This window comes from Nycticebus coucang, chromosome 19 (genome assembly GCF_027406575.1).
Source record: "Nycticebus coucang isolate mNycCou1 chromosome 19, mNycCou1.pri, whole genome shotgun sequence".
NCBI classification, from domain to species: Eukaryota; Metazoa; Chordata; class Mammalia; order Primates; family Lorisidae; genus Nycticebus; species Nycticebus coucang.
Window position 1 is genome coordinate 71,566,986 of NC_069798.1, and position 20,431 is coordinate 71,587,416.

General features: G+C 42.7%; 1 protein-coding gene across 7 annotated transcripts in view; it reads left to right on the forward strand.

The window, feature by feature from the left end:
- Positions 1–20,431, forward strand: part of ATP9B (ATPase phospholipid transporting 9B (putative)) — a 267,517-nt gene that overhangs the window by 67,002 nt on the left and 180,084 nt on the right. For 6 of the 7 annotated variants that reach the window (XM_053571330.1, XM_053571333.1, XM_053571334.1 and 3 more), the window contains 2 exons: positions 9,267–9,318; positions 15,822–15,916. In XM_053571330.1, the coding sequence (XP_053427305.1) occupies positions 9,267–9,318; positions 15,822–15,916 (147 nt within the window). Of the gene's footprint in view, positions 1–9,266; positions 9,319–9,610; positions 9,742–15,821; positions 15,917–20,431 lie in introns of those variants that run through there. The other variant, XM_053571335.1, reaches the window with a different exon arrangement.

Sequence of the window (20,431 nt, forward strand, 5' to 3'; positions counted from 1 at the left end):
TGTAAACATGAAAGAGGTAAAGTCTCCATCTTTCTTTAAGGCTGCGTAATATTCCATGGTGTACATATACCACAATTTCTTAGTCCATTAGTGGGTCGATGGGCACTTGGGCTTCTTCCATGACTTAGCAATTGTGAATTGGGCTGCAATAAACATTCTGGTGCAGATGTCTTTGTTATATTGTGATTTTTGGTCTTCTGGGTATAAACCTAGTAAAGGAATTATAGGATTGAATGGCAGGTCTATTTTTAGGTCTCTAAGTATTCTCCAAACATCCTTCCAGAAGGAACGTATTAGTGTGCATTCCCACCAGCAGTGTAGAAGTGTGCCCTTTCCTCCACATCCATGCCAACATCTCTGGTTTTGGGATTTTGTTATGTGGGCTACTCTTACTGGGGTTAGGTGATATCTCAGAGTAGTTTTGATTTGCATTTCTCTTGATGATTAAGGATGATGAGCTTTTTTTCATGTGTTTGTAGATCGTGCGTCTGTCTTCTTTAGAGAGTTTCTCTTCAAGTCCTTTGCCCACCCTGAGATGGGGTCACGTGTTCTTTTCTTCTAATATGTTTGAGTTCACTGTGGATTCTGGTGATTAAACCTTTATCGGAGGTATAACCTGCAAATATTTTCTCCCCTTCTGAGGGCTGTCTGCTTGCTTTACTTACTATGTTCTTGGTTGTGCAGAAGCTTTTTAGTTTGATCAGGTCCCAGTAGTGTATTTTTGATGCTGCTTCAATTGCCTGGGGAGTCCTCCTCATAAAATATTCACCCAGGCCAATTCCTTCAAGAGTTTTCCCTGCACTTTCTTAAAGTACTTTTATAGTTTCATGTCTTAAGTTTAAATCTTTTATCCAGTGAGAGTCTATCTTAGTTAATGGTGAAAGGTGTGGGTCCAGTTTCAGTCTTTTACAGATCACCAGCCAGTTCACGCAGCACCATTTGTTAGATAGGGAATCTTTTCCCCACTGAATGTTTTTAATTGGCTTGTCAAAGATCAAATAATGGTAAGTAGCTGGATTTATCTCTTGGTACTCTATTCTGTTCTAGACATCTACTTCTCTGTTTTTGTGCCAGTACCATGCTGTTTTGATCACTCTCGATTTACAGTACAGCCTCAGGTCTGGTAGCATGATTCCTCCTGCTTTGTTTTTATTGCTGAGTAATGTTTTGGCTATTCGAGGTATTTTCTGATTCCATATAAAACGAAGTATTATTTTTTCAAGATCTTTAAAATATGACAATGGAGCTTTAATAGTAATTGCATTAAAATTATATATTGCTTTGGGTAGTATGGACATTTTAACAATGTTGATTCTTCCCAGCCATGAGCATGGTATGTTTTTCCATCTGTTAACATCTTTAGCTATTTCTTTTCTTAAAGTTTCATAGTTCTCTTTGTAGAGATCTTTCACATCCTTTGTTAGGCATACTCCCAAATATTTCATCTTCTTTGGCACTACTGTGAAAGGAATAGAGTCCTTGACTTTTTTCAGCTTGGTTATTGTTGGTATATATAAAGGCTACAGATTTATGGGTGTTGATTTTGTAGCCTGAGACATTACTGTATTCCTTGATCACTTCTAAAAGTTTTGTAGTAGAATCCCTAATGTTTTCCAGATATACGATCATATCATCTGTGAAGAGTGAAAGTTTGGTCTCTTCTGACCCTATGTGGATACCCTTGATCGCTTTTTCTTCCCTAATTGCAATGGCTAAAACTTCCATTACAATGTTAAAGAGCAATGGAGACAATGGGCAACCTTGCCTGGTTTCTGATCTAAGTGGAAATGATTTCAATTTAACTCTATTCAGTACGATATTGGTTGTGGGTTTGCTGTAGGTGGCCTCTATGAGTTTAAGAAATGTCCCTTCTATACCAATTTTCTTAAGTGTTCTGATCATGAAGGGGTGCTGGATATTATCAAAAGCTTTTTGTGCATCAATTGAGAGAATCATATGGTTTTTATTTTTTAGTTTGTTTGTGTGCTAAATTAAATTTATAGATTTATGGATATTGAACTAGCCTTGAGACCCTGGGATAAATCCCACTTGGTCGTGGTGTATAATTTTTTGATATGTTGTTGGATTCTGTTTGTGAGTATCTTATTGAGTATTTTTGCATCAATATTCGTTAGTGATATTGGTCTATTAATTTGCTTTTCTTGTTGGGTCTTTCCAACAAGAAAAGCAAATTAATAGTAATTGCATTAAAATTATATATTGCTTTGGGTAGTATGGACATTTTAACAATGTTGATTCTTCCCAGCCATGAGCATGGTATGTTTTTCCATCTGTTAACATCTTTAGCTATTTCTTTTCTTAAAGTTGGGTCTTTCCAACAAGAAAAGCTGGTTTGGGGATCAAGGTGATGTTTGGGGATCAAGGTGATGTTTGCTTTGTAGAATGTGTTGGGTAGCATTCCTTCTTTTTCTATATTTTGGAAGAGGTTTAGTAATACAGGTACTAGTTCTTCTTTAAAGGTTTGGTAGAATTCTGATGTAAAGCCATCTGGTCCTGGGCTTTTCTTTTTAGGGAGATTGTGTATAGTTGACATTATTTCAGAACTTGATATAGGCCTGTTCATCATTTCCACTTTGTTCTGGCTAAGTCTTGGTAGGTGGTGTACTTCTAGGCGTTGGTCGATTCTTTCAGATTTTCATATTTCTGAGAGTAACATTTTTTGTAGTATTCATTCAGGATTTTTTGAATTTCTGAGGGGTCTTTTGTTATTTCATCATTACCATTTCTGATGGATGAAATTAGAGATTTTACTCTTTTTTTTCCTGGTTAGGTTGGCCAAAGGTTCATCTATTTTATTGATCTTTTCAAAAAACCAACTTTTGGATTTATTGATCTGTTGTATAATTCTTTTGTTTTTAATTTCATTGAATTCTGCTCTGATTTTGGTTATTTCTTTTCTTCTGCTGGGTTTGGGGTTGGAATGTTCTTCCTTCTCCAGTTGCTTGCGATGTCCCATTAAGTTATTAACTTCCTCTCTTTCTGTTTTCTTGAGGAAGGCTTGCAGTGCTATACATTTCCCTCTTAGGACTGCCTTTGCAGTATCCCAGAGGTTCTGGTAATTCGTGTCTTGATTGTTGTTTTGTTCCAAAAATTTGATGATTTTCTTCTTAATCTCATCTATAACCCATCTATCCTTCAGCATAAGGTTGTTTAGCTTCCATGTTTTTGTATGGGTATGCAGGTTCCTATTGTTATTGAGTTCAACTTTTATTCCATGATGGTCTGAGAAGGTGCAAGGAATAATTTCTATTTTTAAATTTCCTGAGGTTTGATTTGTGGCCTAGGATGTGGTCGATTTTGAGTATGTTCTGTGGGCTGATGAGAAGAATGTCTATTCAGTTTTGTTGGGATGAAATGTTCTGTAGATGTCTGTTACGTCCAGATGTTGAATGGTTAAGTTTAAATCTAAAATTTCTTTGCTTAGCTTCTTTTTGGAGGATCTATCCAGGACTGCTAAAGGGGTGTTAAAATCTCCAACTACTATGGAACTGGAGGAAATCAAGTTGCTCATGTCTGTTAGAGTTTCTCTTATAATTTGAGGTGCATTCTGGTTGGGTACATAAATATTAATAATTGAAATCTCATCATATTGAGTATTACCTTTAACAAATATGAAGTGTCCATTTTTATCCTTCCTTATTTTGGTTGGTTTAAAGCCTATTGCGTCTGCAATGCCTGTTTTTTTCTGCTTTCCATTTGCCTGGAGTATAGATGACCATCCCTTCACCTTGAGTCTATATTTGTCTTTTAATGTAAGATGCGATTCTTGTATGCAGCAGATATCTGGCTTGAGTTTTTGTATCCAGTCAGCCAACCTGTGCCTCTTTAGAGGACAGTTTAAACTATTCACATTAATTGAGAATATTGATAAGCCTTTCAAGTGTCCGGTGGATATTTTTAATCCTTTTGTGACTGTGTTGGAATTTGACCAAAATTTTCGGGGTGATTTTACTTTTGTGGTAGAGGATTATGCTGGTCTTTATGGAGGATAGGTCTGAGAATATCCTGGCGAGCTGGTTTGGTTATGGCAAATTTCTTCAACATGTGAATGTCATTAAAGTATTTAATTTCTCCATCATAAATGAAACTCAGTTTAGCTGGGTACTGGATCCTGGGTTGAAAGTTACTTTGTTTTAGGAGATTAAAAGTCGATGACCGTCCTCTTCTAGCTTGAAAGGTTTCAGCAGAGAAATCTGCAGTTATTCTAATATTCTTGCCCTTATAGGTGATGGTATTCTTTCGTCTGGCTGCTTTCCGAATTTTCTCCTTCATATTAACTTTAGTGAAATTGATTATGATGTGTCTGGGGGATGTCTTATTTGGGTTGAGTCGTGTGGAGTTCTGAAACTGTCTGCTATCTGAAATTCAGAATCACTTGGCATGTCTGGAAAGTTCTCCTTCATAATCTCATGGAGAAGAGACTCTGTGCCTTGTGAAGCCATTTTGTTGCTTTGGGGAATCCCTATAGGACGAATTTTGGTTTTCTTCGAATTATCCCAGAGCTCTCTGACAGAGTTATCTGTTTTGCCCTCCATTTCTCTTCCTCTCTGAGAGTTTGGGAGCGTTTGAAAGCTTTGTCTTCAATGTCAGAAATCCTTTCTTCTGCTTGCTCCATTGTGTTACTGAGGGATTCTACTGTGTTTTTCAGATCTTTGAGGGTGCAACTTCTTGTCTAAATGTGTCAAAATCTTTGGTCATTTGGTCTTTGAATTTGTTGAATTCTTGAGATATCTTTTGTGTTACTGCTTGGAATCCTTATTTGATCTTATTTGCTATCCAGATTCTGAATTTGATTTCTGACATCTCAGCTATTTGTTTATGCATGGGGTCTTGTGCTGTTTCTGCCCCATTGATCCTTGGGGGAGTTGATCTACTCTGATTACTCATATTGCCAAGAGTTTTTCTGTTGATTTCGCCTCATGATTGTTTTTCACCGTTGTCTCTGGCCTTCCTCAGAGTTGGAGAGGTGTCTCTCCAAGATTAGACCCCAGTGGGATTGCTCTATTGTTGCTGGATCTTTGTAGGGAGTGACCCTGTGTAGCTCCTCTGGGGCAGCCGCAGCCAGAGAGTTCTGGTTGTGGAAGTAGCTTCCGAGTGTGACACATCCGGATCTAGCAACAGGGCGGGGGCTGGTGCACACGGTTTTGGGAATCCCTGGTGCCCAGTGACTTTGGCACAGAGAGCCCAAGGCTTCAGTAGTCTCTGGCCAGGAGAAGGGCTCCTCGCAGAGGCAGGGAGGGCTCCGGAGGGCATGTGGCTACCAGAGTCCCTTACCAGACGAGCGGGTCGGTGTGGAGGCAGGGAGGATACTGGGTTACGCAGCTCCCGCAGTTCCTGGTCAGGGCGTGGGGAGGCCCGGCAGGCGCGGGTCACTAGTCAGGGGTCACGGCTGTGCTGTTACTGAGGTCCAGGCAGGCGCCCATCGCGGTTGCAGCGCAGTTCTTTCGGAGGTCTGGGTGGCGCAGCTCTTACGGAGGTCCGGGTGGTACAGCTCTTCCAGATGTCCCTGCGAGGTGATTCTTTACTTTTAGTGTGACATCTTTTCTGTTGTATGCATTTGATTATGTGTGTTTTCCTCTAAACATTCTCCTGATTTTTGCTGCTCCACTTATTTTCCCATGTTTGTTATGATTTCTTCCTTGGACTCGCTAGGGCCCTTAGGTCTGCGGTCCCCATCCCCTGTGCTGCAGACTGGTACCAGTTCGTGGCCTGTTAGGAGTCAGGCTGCGCGGCAGGTGAGCATGTGGGAAGCCTTGTCTCTGTTCCCAGCCCCCGTTTCATCGTCTGAGTGCCGGTTCCCTCACCTCAGCACTGGACTCTCTGGGAGCAGGGACCCTGCTGTAGCTGAGTGTATCAGGGGTCTCTGTTGTGCTCTCTTGTGCAAGAAAAATCAGGAGAATGTTCACAGGAAACTGATGCCTGATGGTACAAGGTGGGGCTGTGGCAGTGGTACCAGCCCTGGGGAGCAATTGCAAATACAAATCGTCATTAGTAGAGGTCTGACTGCACAGAGGCCAGTAGGTCCAGTGCTTACAAATTCAGATCAGAACCCTAGCGGTGAGTGGCCAGTGATAGTTGAGCTGGACGGTGGCAGGTAAGCTGTGTGCTTCAGCTGCAGCCGCATCTGGTGGCTATGAGGCAGACGGTTACACTTCTGGTAGTCCGAGTGTGGTCCACCTATATCTTACCTACCACCTCCATATACGCCACATTCCCACACTGTGCACTTATCTCAGTCACAGTTTTCGTGAGTCCACAGCTAATCCTAACAAAAATGCGTAGGAGAACCTCCTTGAAAAGGAGAAAAAAACCCAAGGGTGAGTCAGCAGAAGACTCCGCACTGCCAGCAGAATGAAGGCTGCATTTAAAGAAAAGTACCAAGAGTCCTAAATTACTGAAATTACAGGTTCATTGCAACAGGTGATTCATGTTTTCCAAGCCCCCTATGTATATTATGTGGCAACTAGTGTCCAACAAAGCCATGAGACTTCACACCTGCTCCACTATGTGGGGACCGAGCATTAAAAGACGAGCCTCTGGAGCTTAGAACAGAAGCAGTCACTGAAGCCAGCGCTCCGTCACTTGTGTCTGCTCCGAGGCGGCACTCCTGGTGGACCACGCGCCTGAAGCTCAGGAGCCCACTCCTCCTGGTGGTGGGTTGATCCTGCCTGCTGCTGAGGATGTGACCTTGAGGAGAGGCTGTAGTTCCAGAGCAGTGCATGTGGTTCTTACAGCTGGTGCCCTGCCTGGATGCCCTGATGAAACCCCAGAGGACACCATGGCTGTTAGGGCGGTGAGTCTGCCCATGCTGACGGTGGCCGACCAGCACCACAGCTGCAAAGCTACTCAGAGCTTCGAATATTTCATGTCAGCAAAACTGAGTTGTTATTTGTGGCGATAGATGCAGGCATGGAGTGGCTGCCAGGACTGGACAGCTGTCTGGTTTACTTCTGGGGTCAAAGAGCTGCCTCTGAATGTGAGTTTGCGTATAGCGTCATCCACAGAGAGATGCTGGCTCACCGAAAAATGCTACCTGAACTAAACATGTTTCACAGGGCATGATGAAAATTGTCACCCACGTTAAAGGTCTTGCCCTCACTCACATCTGTTGGTGCAGCTCTCTGAGGAGATGGACAGGCCACTGTCTAGAGGGAGATCACTGCTAGTGCGTTTGACCAATGAGAGCTGCTCCAGGGACGTCTTCCAGAAAAAGCCACCACTGGTAACACACGGCCCTGGCCCAGAATGAGTGGCAAACTTGCTTTCTTGTGTGATATGTTCATCCTGCACAGCAAACTTGGCCTCTCACTTCAGGGGAGGATGACAACTGTGTTCAAGTCGATAGATAAAGTGGCTGCATTGACAGCCAAACTGGAATGATGGGGCAAAGAGTGAACATGGGGATTTTTTTTTTTGGAGATGGAGTCTCACTATGTTGCTCCCGGTAGAGTGCTGTGGCATCATAGCTCACAGCAACCTCAAACTCTTGGGCTTAAGCCATTCTCTTGCCTCAGCCTCCAAATAGCTGGGACTATAGTTGCCCACCACAACACCCGGCTATTTTTGGTTGTAGTTTTCGTCGTTTGGCAGGCCTGGGCTGGATTCGAACCTACCAGCTCTGGTGTATGTGGCTGGCACCCTCACTGCTGAGCCGAACATGGGGAATTTTTTTTTTTTTTTTTTTTTTGCAGTTTTTTTTTTGTTGTTGTTGGCCAGGGCTGGGTTTGAACCCGCCACTTCCAGCATATGGGGCTGGCACCCTACCCCTTTGAGCCACAGGTGCCACCCGAACATGGGGATTTTTGACATGTTTCAGATGTCAGCAGAGATTTTGGCAGAGAGTGAGCCAGGGCCTTCTTCTTTTCAGCTGGTGCATGGTCACCTGACACAGTTGTAAACAGAGTCGGAGCATCACCCGCCCAACCACAGAAGACCCCCGAACAGGGAAGGGATGGATCTGTGATTTGCTACCACATTGAATAGGCCAGGTGGACAGACTATAATGCTAGATTGCAAATGACATGACCTTAAAAGCACATTTGAGGCGACTTCACATCTCCCTATGTTCTGGGTTACAGTTAAGGTGGATCCTGAGATTGCCACAAAAGCACCAACAAGACTCTTCCATTTCCAACGTCCTGCCTGTGAAGTAGGGTTTTCTGAAGTGACAATAGCTACATTGAGATTACAGAGTAGACTGGACAGAAGCAACATGCTTCAGGCCTCACTGTCTCCCATCACCCCCAGAAGGGACCTTCCAGTTGTAGGAAAACAAGCTCAGGGCTCCTACTGATTCTGCAATTATTTCATTATATGTTACAACATAATAATGATAGAAATAGAGTGTATGACAAAGGTGATGTGCCTGAGTCATCTGGAGAACATCAGAACACACACACACACACACACACCCTGTCCCAGTCTGTGGCGAAATCGTCTTCCTCAAAACCAGTCCCTGGTGCCAAACAAGGTGGGGGTCTTAGCTGGTCTCCCCTTTTTTAGTGGTGAAAAAACAGCTCTGCCCAACAATGTAGCTTTTGTTCAGCCTGTATAACTTACTTTTGTTTCTATTACTCATCCATTTTTTAATCATTTTTTAAGTCTCAAAAACCACATGTAATTCATGAAATTATGTAATAAATTCTTATTACAATGGCAGTTGTTTTTTTTTTTTAGGTAGATGCAGCTTTGTCAGTTGGTAGGCTCATTAGTGACAGTGATGAAGTGTAGGATGGTGACTGGGGATCTCCTCCTCCTCACAGGGGTGGCTTCCTGTCTGCTTGTCTGCTCAGTCGCGTGTCTGTTTGCCGGCTCAGCTTTGCCAGGTGGTGTCTGACTCAGGGTGTGTTGGGCTTTGTGCCGGGCATTGGAAGACACGTTCCTCACTTTCCAGGGCTGTCTAGTCCAACGGGGAGGACACAGGTTTGTGAGGTGACAGCCACTGAGCCGTGTGAGTGGAGGACAGCAGGGCTACGGGCAGGCAACCGTTAACATTTTCCAGACTGAAGTCTTTTCTAAGTCATCATTAAATGTTTACTTGGCTCACTAGTAGGAAAAAACGTTTAGAGGTTCAAGTAAAATATGGATTAAAATATTAATTTTTGATATATAATTTATAAGTATTTAAGAAAAATTTTAATTATGACATTATTTTAGTTTTACTGGCTTTTTCTACTTTGGAGTGGAATGGTGTTAACTTACAAGTCTGCATAGATATAATTAATATTTTATATTACTCTTTGCAGAATCAAAGAATTCCGTCAGACATGGTGTTTCTTAGGACTTCAGAAAAAGCAGGTATTTTTATTTTTTATTTTTTTACATTGATTTAGTATTTTGGCAGCTTAATTTTTATTTTAAAAGGCAAAAGTAAAATTTATGCTTGTAAATTTCTCTTTGATAGTATATTAAATTCACTCATTTCTAAACCACATGTAATTTTTAACATTTAAAAAGATATTTATTGTATATTTGCTTAAAAATTCATCCTTTCTGAACTTCTGTATCCAATAGATACTTTTATTCAAATTAATATTGAGATCTAATTAATCAAATGTGTTTCTTAAAATTTGCTGTTCTTGTTTTTCAGTTCAGCAAGTAATTGTTTAACATTTACTATGTACACAGCACTAATTATTGCTTACGGTACTGAAGGAAACAACCTTCTGGGAGCTGGTGGAGGTGCACACAGTGGTGACTGTGGGTTTGTGACAGTGGGAGGTACGCTAGGACTGGGGTGGGGACCCACCATTGTGCCTTGGAGAATTAACAGCAAAGGGAGAAGGTGGCAGAGAGGTGTGGGAGGGGAGCCTCCTGCTGTTAAGTAGAAAAAATGCCAGAAATCAGGAGCCCCACTCTTGTGGCGTGGGCGGTCTCTAGGCCTGTGGCCTGCTGGCATGGGCACGTGTGTTCCTGGTCCCTGAGAGGAGGGGGTGTGTCCAGCCCTATCCACCATTCCTTCTCCCCTGCATTTCTGACTTTGTTGAATACGTGAACCGTATTTTTATAGAAAGCGAAGCATGTTATTATTTTTTATTGGAAACTTAGCATATATATTATTATTTCTAATGTGAAAAGCCTAGAAAGGACTAAGTTAGGTTTCCTAAAGTTGTTGATTTAATTTTTCTTCAATGATAGCACTGAAGCATTTTTTAAAAGGACATTTTAAGTCATGAGTAAGAAGAAAAATGTTTTCTCTTTTACCCCAAATAGTTATGATTATTAACTTTTTATCTTTGTAAGATAAATTCTGCCAGTAGCAGAAGAATGCACCTGCACCCAGTAGTGCAGTGACCCCGTGCATTGGCACACTGACTCTCCGCGCACTGACTCTCCGCACACTGACTCTGCACACACTGACTCTCCGCACTCTGACTCTCCGCGCACTGACTCTCCGCGCATTAAATCTCCGCACACTGACTCTGCACACACTGACTCTCCGCGCACTGACTCTCCGCACACTGACTCTCCGCACTCTGACTCTGCACGCACTGACTCTGCGCGCACTGACTCTCCACGCACTGACTCTCCGCGCATTAAATCTCCGCACACTGACTCTGCACACACTGACTTTCCGCGCACTGACTCTCCGCGCACTGACTCTCCACACTGACTCTCCACGCACTGACTCTCCGCACTCTGACTCTCCACGCACTGACTCTCCACGCACTGACTCTCCGCGCACTGACTCTCCACGCTCTGACTCTCCGCGCACTGACTCTCCGCACTCTGACTCTGCACACACTGACTCTCCACGGTCTGACTCTCCGCACTCTGACTCTCCGCGCACTGACTCTCCGCACTCTGACTCTGCACACACTGACTCTCCACGCTCTGACTCTCCGCACTCTGACTCTCCGCGCACTGAGTCTCTGCGCTCTGACTCTCCGCATAGTGTGTGATGTGAGTTTCCCCTCCCAGCCTTGGCAGAGACTGGCTGCTGCTCCTCCAGCCCATTTCCCTTCCCTCTTGGAGGCACAGCCAGATCCCCTTTCCTGTCCAGTTGAGTGGGGCCACGTGCAGCCCTGGACCCTCCTTGCAGGAGCCGCCCTGCTCCTTGTGCTGCTGGTGGGATCTGTGCCGCAGCCCTCCTGGCTCCCGAGTGTGAGACAGGTCGGCTTGTGCTGTGAAGGCTTGTCTTCCCCAGGAACCACTCTGTTTTGGACACTGCTTACCAGCTGTCTGTGCAGGTGATGGCCTCTGCTTTTAGTGTGTCTACATTCACCTTGTGACACTGTCACTTGCCAGCACTGGTGTGTGTGGCTTTTTCACAGCAGTGCGGGAAGACTGTTCAGTGTGCTGGCTGTCCTCAGGTTTGCTGTGTGTGCCCTGGGCATATTCCATGTGGCGAGTGTCCCAGAGCCGGGGCCGTGGTGGGCTGTGGGACCCTGCAGATTCCCATCCCTATGGATCTTAGCTGCAGATGCCGCCCACAGGAGAAGCTCCTCCACGTGCTGCTGGGGATCCGTTGTTGGTGTCCTGTTAGGAGTTTTGCATCTGCATTCATACAGGATATATTGGTTTATGGTTCTCTGCTTTTGTTTTTTCTCATGTTATTTTTGTTTTGCTATCAGGGCAATTCTAGCCTTAGTGGAATGAGTAGGGACGTCTTCCCTCCCTATTTTTTAGAAGAGTTGCTAAAGAATTATTAGTTCTTTAAATGTTTGCTAGAATTTACCCATGAAGCTATGTGGGCCTGGACTTTACTTCGAGGTAGATTTTTATTTTTATTTTTATTTTTTTTGGAGATAGAGTCCCACTATGTTGCCCTTGGTAGAGTGCTATGACATCACAGCTCACAGCAACCTCCAACTCTTGGGCTTAAGCAATTCTCTTACCTCAGCCTCCCAAGTAGCTGGAACTACAGGCGCCCGCCACAATGCCTGGCTACTTTTTGTTGCAGTTGTCATTGTTGGTTAGCTGGCCCGGGCCGGGTTCGAACTCACCAACTTTGGTGTATGTGACTGGCACTGTAACCACTGTGCTATGGGTGCCAAGCCTAGATTTTTATTTTTTACATCACTAATTCAGCAGCTTTTTTACTTGTTAGAAGTCGTCATCTTTTCAGTTTCTTCCTGAGTCAGTTTCGATAGTTTGTGTCTTTCTAGGAACTTGTTTATTTTTCTCTTGTCTAGCTGTGTAGGCAAGCAGGTAGTCTTTGTTCCCTCATAATCCTTGTGATTTCTGCTGTGTCGGTGGTGATGTCTCCTTTTTTCCTGATTCTATATTACTACTTTGGCTCTTTTCTTTTTTTTCTCTTGGTTATTGTAGCTAAAGGTTTGAATAACAAAATATTTGAATTTGGGAGATGCTATTATACTAATGTTCTCCTTAACGATTTATCAATATGCTATTATATGAATGTCCTCAAATATATTTACATATGGTTAAAAACATTATTCCAAATATAGAAATAGTCTTGGGTAATTAGTTGAAAGGATTGTGTAGATTGCATTAGAAGGTATGTCTCAAGCAAAATTCAGCATTTGAGAAATAGTCATCTGTTTTTTTCATAGGAGCCTGAGGGCTGGAGAGTGTAAATAATTCTATGTACATATATGTATATATATATATCACCATAGTATACCGATGTTGACATTCTGAATGAAATGTTCAAATCGCTCCTCTGTTTATGTGCTTTTTCCCTTCCCCATTTATAATATAGTCGTCTTAAATATTTCCTCTACATAAATTGATAACTACATCAATGTTGTAATTTCTGTTTCATCTGTCAAACACAATTTAGAAAACTCAAGAGAAGAAGGAAAATGTATTATATATTTTTTTCTTTTTGTCTATTTGTTCTTCCTGATGCTTCAAGGTCATTTCTTCTCTCATTTTCTTTCTAGTTGGAGGTGTTCCTCTAGCTGTTCTTCTGGGGCAGGTCTTCTAGGAACAGATTCTCTTGGTCTATGCTCAGTCAGTCTCAGATGCTCACATAGACACCAGGGATATGTGTGCACACACACAGATGTGTGTACAGAGACACGACCTTTGAGGGTGTCTTTATGTTCTTCTCGTCCCTGAGTGATATTCTCGCTGGATATGGAGTCCTTGGCTGGCCGCTCTTCTCTTTGAGAAGGTGAGGAGTGCTGTGCCGTTTTCTCTGGCCTCCGTATTCTCTGGTGAGAAAGGCCCTGCCCTGCCAATGGTTTTTTGCTGGTGGGCGAAGTATTATTTCTTATTCTGGTGTCAAGATTTTTTGTTGTTGTTATCTGTTTCCAGTTTTCAGTTTGACATTGATGTCCTTTCTTTGTGTGGGCTTCTTTTGGCTTATCCAGTGTGGAGGTCTCTCAGCTTTTTGAACTTGCAGGTTTGTGTCTTTTGCCAAATTTGGGAAACGTTCTGCCATCTCATCTGCCAGCATTTTCTTAGCTGTTCCCTCTGTGTTTTATTCCCAGATCTCTGCTGACACGGGTGTTAGTCTCTTTCTGTTGTCCCCTGGGCTCTTGATGCTCTTGTTGGTCCTGGTTGGTGATTTTCTCTCCATTGTTTATATTGGGTCGTTGCTTTTGCTCTGTCTCAAGTTCACTGGAAGGGTTTCTCCCCTTCCCATTCTGATATTGGTCCTATCCATTGAGTTTTTGTTGTTGTTGTTAGTTGTTATTCCTTGATGAGTTTTTTTTTTTTTTTTTTTAACATTTGATTCCAGTGTGTTTATATGCGATTACTGAATTGAAATATTTTCATTATGGCTGCTTTTGTCAGATGATTTTAACATATGGGTTCTTTTAATGTTGGGATCAGTGGTAGTCTTTTCCTATTCAGTTTGAGATTTTCCTTGTTTTTTTTTTTTATGATGAGTGATTTTTAAAAATCTGGACATTTTGAATGTTACAAGAATCTGGATCTTAAAAGAATCTTACATTTTAGTAGGCCTCCATGTATACTGTGCCACTGGGGCACCAGGGAAGGGACACTGCCGGGGTTTTGCCAAAGGGGTTAGAAATTTCAGGTCTTTTATGACCTCTGTAGCTCCACCGGGCAGAGGTGGAGGCACACTCATGGGGGGGGGGGGTGCGCACGTGCGCGCTTGTGTGGCTCTTCACTGTGCCTATGGAGGGGAAGGGAGTTGGTCACAAATGTTTATAGTTAGAATGTTGCAAGCATTATACTGTGGTGTTCTGATGAAGTGGAATGGGTGTTATCTAGAAGTTTTCTTCCTTCCTTTTTTTTTTTCTTGAGACAGAGTCTCACTTGGTCACCCTCTGTAGCGTGCTATCACGTCACAGCTCACAGCAACCTCCAACTCTTGGGCTCAAGTGATTCTCTTGCCTCAGCCTCTTAAGTAGCTGGGACTACAGGCGCCCGCCACAATGCCTGGCTATTGTTAGAGGTGAGGTCTCTCTCTGGTTCAGGCTGGTCTCAAACCTGTGAGATAGTCTACCTGCCTCAGCCTCCCAGAGTGATAGGATTGCTGGAGTGAGCCACCATACCCAGCCCCTGGAAGTTTTCTTTCTTACAAAGTTTTCTTTGGCTAGAGAGTGTGGACATTGCTTGGGACTGTGCTTGTTGGTGTTTATGGGTGGCCAGGGAGACAAGATGAAAACTGAGGGGAGTTACCACCACAGTGTGCTTCCTCCTGCCCCCTCCCTCCATCTCTAGGTGTCATCCGCACACACAGGTAGACAGACGCTCTCATAGACACCCAGGGATATGTGTTCACACATACAGATGCACAGGTATGCACACAAGACAGATGTACACAGATAAGTACACAACTGCACACAGATATGCGTGTAAAGATACTGGCACACGCAGATACACAGAAACGTACATACACACACACCAGCTGTACACAAATACAGAGATACACATGTGCACCCAGCTCCACGTCCACACACACACATGCGCATGGAATGTACCTGCACGTTCACACACCACACACAAGCATGGAATGTACCTGCACGTTCACACACCACACACGAGCATGTAATGTACCTGCACGTTCACACACCACACACACGGATTCTCTCTCCCCTCCTTTGTGCTTCACTGCCACATGCTGCCCTGTGGGCACAGCGCTCTGCGCCTGGCTGTCCCCACTTACCACTGTCTGTCCTAGAAATCTCTCTGCAGTAGTATATTGAACTTCTCCTGCCTTTCTTTTTTTCCCTTCTTTTTAACTGCTGCATGTGCTTTGTTTGATTCCACTAGTTCTCTAATTTTGGGTTCCATTTTGTTTTACAGTAAATTTTAGAGTTACAAACCATGCTGTAATGGATAGCCCTGTGTACATGTCCCTTCCTGAGGAGTAGGATGATAGCGTGGTCAAACAGTAAATGGAGTTTTGTGATTTAATATTTTTCTATATTTAAAATTTGATAAATTTGTAAGTATGTAATAGCCCTTTTCTGGATTTTAGCATTTTAGCTTTGCTTTTATTATTGAACATGTTTTATGGTGGTAAATCTGATATTTTATTATCAAGTTAACATTGCACAGTCTGGAGTGTATTGTGTGTCTGCTTATTATTTTGTCATTATTAAAACATGGATTAAAGGTAGAAATGACTGATAGTCTTTCCAAAGAGACTAATTAAGGTTTAATCTGAATAGGTAAGAAAACCAAATAGGAAATAAGTGATTGATTAAAAAAATTTAACAACCTGTATCTTTTGAGGAGAGTTATTCTGTGAATCAGGTTATGTCATCTAAAATAAAGGCTTTAAGGATGTTGTTCTCGAGAATATGTAGCTGTATCGTCTGTGTCCCACTGTGCCCAGAATGGTGCTTTGGCGATGCTGCAGGTCAGGAGTAACACAATTTGAAAGTGGTGAATTTTTCTTCTCTCCTTCTAAGGTTCATGTTTTATTCGAACGGATCAACTAGATGGTGAAACCGACTGGAAGCTGAAGGTGGCCGTGAGCTGCACACAGCGCCTGCCGACTCTGGGGGTGAGCAGCATCCCGACCGGGCTATCGCGGGTGATGTCTGGTGCACACCAACGGGTGTGGTTACAAGTTTTTCATTCCTCTGAAGGGTCACTGGGAAGCCTGTCAGAAGGGTTTCCGTGGTGTGTTAGCACATGATTGGTTTCAGGTGGTTTGAACCTTCCTGTTGGTGTGGCCCTCACAGGACTTCGCAGGGAGTAGACGAGCCCATTCTGAGTGACTGATTTGCCCCCCCATAGTTTTTCTGATACTGTTTTGGGAAACTGAATGTCAGTCATGGTTTAGCTGGTCTTCAAGGTGAGCCTGTGGACTTGGCTTTTTCCTTTGGAACACAGAGACCCTACTGATTAGGAGGGAGTGGAGTTTTGCTCTGTCTCTCAAACGAGGGAAGGAGGAGAGGCGCTCCTAGACTTCCTGTTCCATCATTGCTAGGCTTTTCTTTCTACCTGGAAAATACATGGGGATGGAATAGGAGAGAATTGTGGACTTCTGTACTTTGCGGGATCTCTAAAATAGATCTCTCATAAACTTCGAGAGTCTCCTGGTACGTACCCTTTTTTTTTAGGGAAAACCTCAGTTGTGGCCACTGGTATTTATTTAAGTCAGTTTGTGTGTACTGTCGCTCTGAATGTGAGAACACTCAGTGCAGAGTGAAGAGGAGTGACTGAGTGAGGGTAGGAGTAGGCACTCGCGCTGCACATGGCTCACGGTTAATTATCACGACTGGCAGAAGCCACCTCATTCTTGTGTGTGCTGGACCCGTGGAAGCTAAATGTGTTTGAAATGTGTAAGACTCACAAATACTCTGATTATTTAGGTATTTTAGTGTTGCCTCTATTTTAGGTGGTCCTGAGGTTGAGAGTCATCCCTGCTCATGTTTTTATCTTCCCCTGGCTGTGTAGACACCGGGAGGTTCACTGTTTCTTCCTGGTTGAGAGTCCTCCCTGCTCATGTTTTTATCTTCCCCTGGCTGTGTAGACACTGGGAGGTTCACTGTTTCTTCTTGGTCCATGTGTTCATCATCATGTGGTGACGTGCGCCATGCGCCGTGTCTGCCCATGGCCACTGTCCACTGTCCTCTTGCTCCTCTTCCTCCTTTTTTTTTTTGCAGCTCTTTAAAAATGAGAAATACATTTTTACCTTGTGAGCAGTCACGGGTCACAGCTTTCTAACCCCTTGCTGACGAGTAACACTTCGTAACTGATCTGCCTCTGCCCCTTCTTCACGGGGGCTGGGAGGACCAGTATGCAGCTCCCCCCACATCATGGACACGTATGGAAGCAGCGTGAGACGGTGTCTGAGAAGTGAGGATCTGTGTTTCTGATAGAGTCTTCAAGTAGAACTGTTCGGTAGAAGGATATCACAAGTTTAAGCTTCTGGTATTTCCAGATTATCATAGGGAAAAAATGTGCCAAACATTTTATAATTAGCAATGTGTGGTTGCTAGACATTATTTTTAAAAAATTTTAAATAAATATTAAAGAAAAAATCTGAATGTGATAGAGAAAATGTGGACACTTCATTGTTTTAATTTGCAATTCTTGGATTACTAATAGGATTGAAATTTTCCTTCACATGCTTATTATAAATTTATATATTTTTATTTGGTTGTTTGCTCCTCTCCTTTCCAGTTAAAAATTACATATATGCTTGTGTGTATGTGTGGTGTTTTCCTCATTTTTTTAATAACAAACCCAGATACATGCAAGACATATCTTGGTTTTCATTTTCTCGTTCTTAGACACGTAGGAATATTTCTCCTTCTACTGTCTTAGCTCTGTATGTCACGTAGTTTCTATTAGTTGTCAGGTCATAGATTCGTCTTGAAAATTTCCTAAGCTGCTGTTGGGATCAGGGTTTCTCTGTCCCAGGCCAGTAAAGTGACCAGTCCTCATGGTGTGTCAGTGGTCTGTGGTGCTTTGGATTCTGCGGGATACTGTGTGTCACTCACGTGGTGTTTTGTTGGTTGTGGAGGAAGGAAGGCAGGTTCCACCAGCTGACGAGTGCACTGGAGGAAGCTTGGTGCTGCCTCCTCCCCTCGGACCAGCCGGCTTTGCCCTTCACAGTCCTGGGGACCCTGGGCAGCTGTGACATCACAGGGTCACCCTGGACGTGTGGGGTAGGTGTGCACACACTGACTCTTGGGTCGTAGGGTGATCCAGGCTGTCATCCAGAGTGGCTGCTCCATGAGCAGTCCCACCAGCAAGGGATGAGGAGTTTGGTTTCTCCGTATCCTCACCAAGTTCCGTTTTGTCATCATTTTTTATTTGGTCATTCTGATAAGGGAGTGGCATTTCTATAATGGCTGATGATGCTGAACATTATTTCTTGTGCTTTTTTGCCATCTGTATGTCCTCTTTGGTGAATGTCTGTTCGTGGGTTTCCAGTGGCTTTTATGTAGAATCCCTAGAGTTAGGGATTATGCTATGTCTGCCTGACTCTGGTGTGCAGGGAAGACCCCTGAGCTCTGTTAACTCTGGTGTGTGTGCAGCCTTCCGCTTCTCTCACTTGCACGGGACCCTGTTGGGGTCTCTAGCACAGTGCTGGATGGAAGTCATGGGACCTACGTCCTTGTCTGGTTTCCAGTCTTGGGGGAGAAGCCCTGCGCCTTTGCGTGTGGACAGCTGTGGATGTTGACACCACAGACATGCCCTCTCTCAGACCCAGGAAGTTCTTTCTATTCTTAGTTTGCTGAGAGGTTTTGTCATGAATGGTTATTGGATTTTTGAAAACGTTTTGTGTATCTATAGAAGTGATTGTGGCTTTTCTCTTTTATCGATTAACATGATAAATTATCTGTGCTGTTTTCTTATTTGACACTCCACTCTGTGTCCTGGGCTAGAGCCCATGTGGGCATGCTGAGGACCCTACTTTGTTAAGAGCTTTTTATGACAGCGTTCACAAAGGATGTTCATCTGTATTGCATTTGTTTATTGTCTCTAGTTTGATAAGTATCCTGTCATATAAAATAAATTCGGCAGTCTTTTTCCCTCCTGTATTTTTAAAAAATAGTTTGCTTAAGATTGGTGTGAGAATAGTGCTGCTGCTTTTTTTATTTTTATTTTTTGCAGTTTTTGGCCAGGGCTGGGTTTGAACCCGCTACCTCCAGCATATGGGGCCGGCATCCTACTCCTTTGAGCCACAGGCACTGCCCCGTTGCTGCTTTTTTAAGTGTTGAATAAATTCACTCTTAACAATCTGCTCCATGACTTGGGAAAATAATTATGAATTGAATTTCCTAATACAGAGCTAATTAATTCCTATTGATTGGAAATTTGTGTTTTTCAAAGGTCTTTTCTATTTCATGTAAGTTGACAGAACAAATGGTGTAAAATGTATAATATTCCATTATAGTTTTTTTTTGATGGTTGTCAGATCCTGTCTTTCTTTCCAAGTACTAGTAACTTACATTTTCTCTCTGGTCCGTTTCACTGATCATTTCACAGGCTTTGTTTCCGTTCCATGGAGTATCTTGGTATCTGTCCATTTCCGTGTTGCCTCTGCTCCGCGTGGCCTTCTTCCTACCTAGTTTATGTTTAATTTTCTCTTTTAATTTTTTACAGTAGAAATTAGACCATTGATTTTATACTTCATTCTTTCCTATTTATGAGCTTTCAGAGCCATAAATCTCTACATGTTATTTAACCTGTATCATATAGACTTTGATGTTCTGCAGTTTCATTATACTCTAGTTAAAAATATTTTCTAATTCCAATTTTTGGTCTTTTATCCTTTAATTATTTGGAAATATATTTGTTTATTTTTTTATTAAATGATAGCTGTGTACATAATGCAATCATGAGGTACAATGTGCTGGTTTTATATACAGTTTGAAATATTTTCATTGAACTGGTTAACATAGCCTTCATGGCATTAGTTATTTTTTTCTTATTTTTTTTTATTAAACCATAGCTATGTGCATTAATGTGATCATGAGGCACTATACACTGGTTTTATAGACCATTTGACACATTTTCATCACACTGGTTAACATTAGCCTTCCTGGCATTTTCTTAGTTATTGTGTTAAGACATTTATATTCTACATTTACTAAGTTTCACATGTACCCTTGTAAGATGCACCGCAGGTGTAATCCCACCAATCACCCTCCCTCTGCCCATCCTCCCTCTCCTCCTGTCCCTCTCCCCCTTGCCCATAATCTTAAGTTATAACTGGGTTATAGCTTTCATATGAAAGCCATAAATTAGTTTCATAGTAGGGCTGAGTACATTGGATACTTTTTCTTCCATTCTTGAGATACTTTACTAAGAAGAATATGTTCCAGCTCCATCCATGTAAACATGAAAGAGGTAAAGTCTCCATCTTTCTTTAAGGCTGCATAATATTCCATGGTGTACATATTCCACAATTTATTAATCCATTTGTGGATCCATGGGCACTTGGGCTTTTTCCATGACTTAGCAATTATGAATTGGGCTGCAATAAACATTCTGGTACAAATATCTTTCTTATGATGTGATTTTTGGTCTTCTGGGTATATACACAGTAGAGGAATTA